The sequence below is a fragment of the Montipora capricornis genome, chromosome 13 (assembly GCF_036669925.1).
Source record: "Montipora capricornis isolate CH-2021 chromosome 13, ASM3666992v2, whole genome shotgun sequence".
Classification (NCBI taxonomy): Eukaryota; Metazoa; Cnidaria; class Anthozoa; order Scleractinia; family Acroporidae; genus Montipora; species Montipora capricornis.
The window spans coordinates 34,518,413-34,520,912 of record NC_090895.1 but is presented as its reverse complement, the minus strand read 5'-3'; the positions used below and the strand labels follow the sequence as shown (position 1 = coordinate 34,520,912).

Below are 2,500 nucleotides of genomic sequence, written 5' to 3'. Positions count from 1 at the left end.
ATACCACACCGATCAACCAGTGCATTTGAGTCCAGGATATGATCACAACCAACTCTCTGAAATTCAAATACAACGGCAAATGGGTTTTGCTTGGTGTTGGTTGATAATTCCCTTATCACTGGTCCTAATACGGTAGTCCGCGGATCTCTCGTCCGCAGCTTATCTGTCTGTCGTGGCATATAATACAGGGTGAGGAAATAGTATTAGTCAAGCTTATCAGACGGCACTTACCCGACATTGTCTCTCAATGCACACGTCCAGCTTTTTTTTATCTGAGTAACATCTTGTGCCATCTTCAACAAATCCAGTTCCCCATGCCGATTGGCCAATGGCACAAAATAATCTGCAAGCTGAAATGGATCGTACCAGCAATTTTTAAATACCGTGGTGACCGAAAAAACAAATGTAGTATAACTATGCAAAGTTTCTCCGCCGTTAAACAGAGAAAAAGGGTTCCCGGAAGTAGAAGTTGTTTGGCTTAGGGGACAGAGAGCTTTCATCAGTGGTGTAGAGGGGAAGTGCGGTTTTAAAGAGTTTAATTAAATGGTCATTTTGGACGACTGTGAGGTCCACCCAACAGCAAGTTCCTAAAATTACATACATACATACATACATACATACATACATACATACATACATACATACATACATACATACATACATACATACATACATACATACATACATACATACATACATACATACATACATACATACATACATACATACATACATACATACATACATACATACATACATACATACATACATACATACATACATACATACATACATACATACATACATACATACATACATACATACATACATACATACATACATACATACATACATACATACATACATACATACATACATACATACATACATACATACATACATACATACATACATACATACATACATACATACATACATACATACATACATACATACATACATACATACATAATTGACCGCTCCCCATAGGGGCTTTTCAGGGCCAATGAAACACAATCAACGAAACAATAGAACACAACAACTACAACTGTTAAGAATCCCAACTGGCCGGAGGCAAACCAGTTGGCTATTTACAAGTGCAGCTGGGAAGTTGAACCAGGGAATACCAGGAACAAATTCAATGAGTGGTCAGAGCGGGTCTTGAACCCGGGATATCCGAATCTCAAGGCAAGCGCCCTAACCACTCGGCCACACTGCCTGCAAAAAAATTGCTAAGGAAATCCAGCTGGGTCGTTTGTTATCGTACCATGGCCCCAATAATGAGGACGAGAGTCCGGCCTCCTCTGGGCACACTGTTCTGCTCTGAATGTTGCACTACCAGATGGACATAACTATAAAAAGAAATAAAATTATCCTTGCGAGAAATGCTCCATTTATTTACTGTTTTGTTCTTGGCCGATTTGCTCAATGAACCGTTTGCGCAAACTCGGCTAATAATTTATGCTAGCCCACTCACACAGCACAAACCATTGTTAGCTATTGTTTGTTTATTTTCACATATGGTGATTTGGGTCAACATGAATTATATGCCGCAAACTGAATGCTATGAAACCTTAAACTAAACCATTGGTAAACGCTGACCATTCCTCATGCGGCCCAATTGTAGGTCAACCATTCTTGCCGCGAGTGAAAATCGAATTGATGGCGAAATTAAACTTTAACGTTTTAAATTTATAATTTTAAAATTATTATTATTATTATTATTATTATTATTATTATTGTTATTATTATTATTATTATTATTATTATTATTATTATTACTTGTAAAATGGAATGTCTATAATTTAATGTCATTTTTTGGCTTGATTCTAGCGAGAAACAATTCCACTGTATTAATAATTATAGGTTACAATGTCAAGTTCTATTGGAAAAAAACATTGTAGGACATAGTAACTTCACATTCAAGTGATACATATCAAGCACTAACCTGTGGGTTGCATATTCTCCAAAACTTATCAGATCCCTCACAAGGCTTCCCATCATTCATCGGGCTGCAGTTTAGAATTCCAAATTACACATATACAAGATTGCTTTTACTTCAATTCCAAATAACTTAAGCCTGCAACTATGTCCCAGCGATACCCTGAACACCAAACAAACGAAAACTTCCAAAGTTCAATAACTCTTCAAAAGAACATGAACGAAATAGATAAACGACAAAGTCTGTGAAACGAAATCCAAATCTATATTCTTCTCGCCCGATCAAAATGCCACGAATTATACTTGACTCAATTATTTGGAAATCAGCCAATGAGAGCAAATTAACTAACGTTACGTACAGTAAGTTTAAAAATGTAACGATAAACTACGTAACTCAAGGGTTAGAAACTAGTCCAGTCAAATTTTCACATTCCTGAACATTATCCTTCCCATGTAATGAATGAAAGAGATATTAGGCTGATTTAGTAACGGAACAGGAACGTCAGTTGACGACAGGACGCGGAATAGTCTGGATTGTACTCTAATCCAATTAAATCAA

At 36.6% G+C, this 2,500-nt stretch overlaps 1 protein-coding gene across 5 annotated transcripts in view; it reads right to left on the bottom strand.

Annotated features, from left to right (window-relative positions):
- Positions 1-2,500, bottom strand: part of LOC138028512 (A disintegrin and metalloproteinase with thrombospondin motifs 16-like) — a 36,593-nt gene that overhangs the window by 8,290 nt on the left and 25,803 nt on the right. For all 5 annotated transcript variants that reach the window (XM_068876085.1, XM_068876088.1, XM_068876084.1 and 2 more), the window contains 4 exons: positions 1,949-2,012; positions 1,268-1,352; positions 232-350; positions 1-56 (listed from right to left, as the gene is read on the bottom strand). The exon at positions 1-56 is cut by the window's left edge and continues 68 nt beyond it. In XM_068876085.1, the coding sequence (XP_068732186.1) occupies positions 1-56; positions 232-350; positions 1,268-1,352; positions 1,949-2,012 (324 nt within the window). The remainder of the gene's footprint in view (positions 57-231; positions 351-1,267; positions 1,353-1,948; positions 2,013-2,500) is intronic.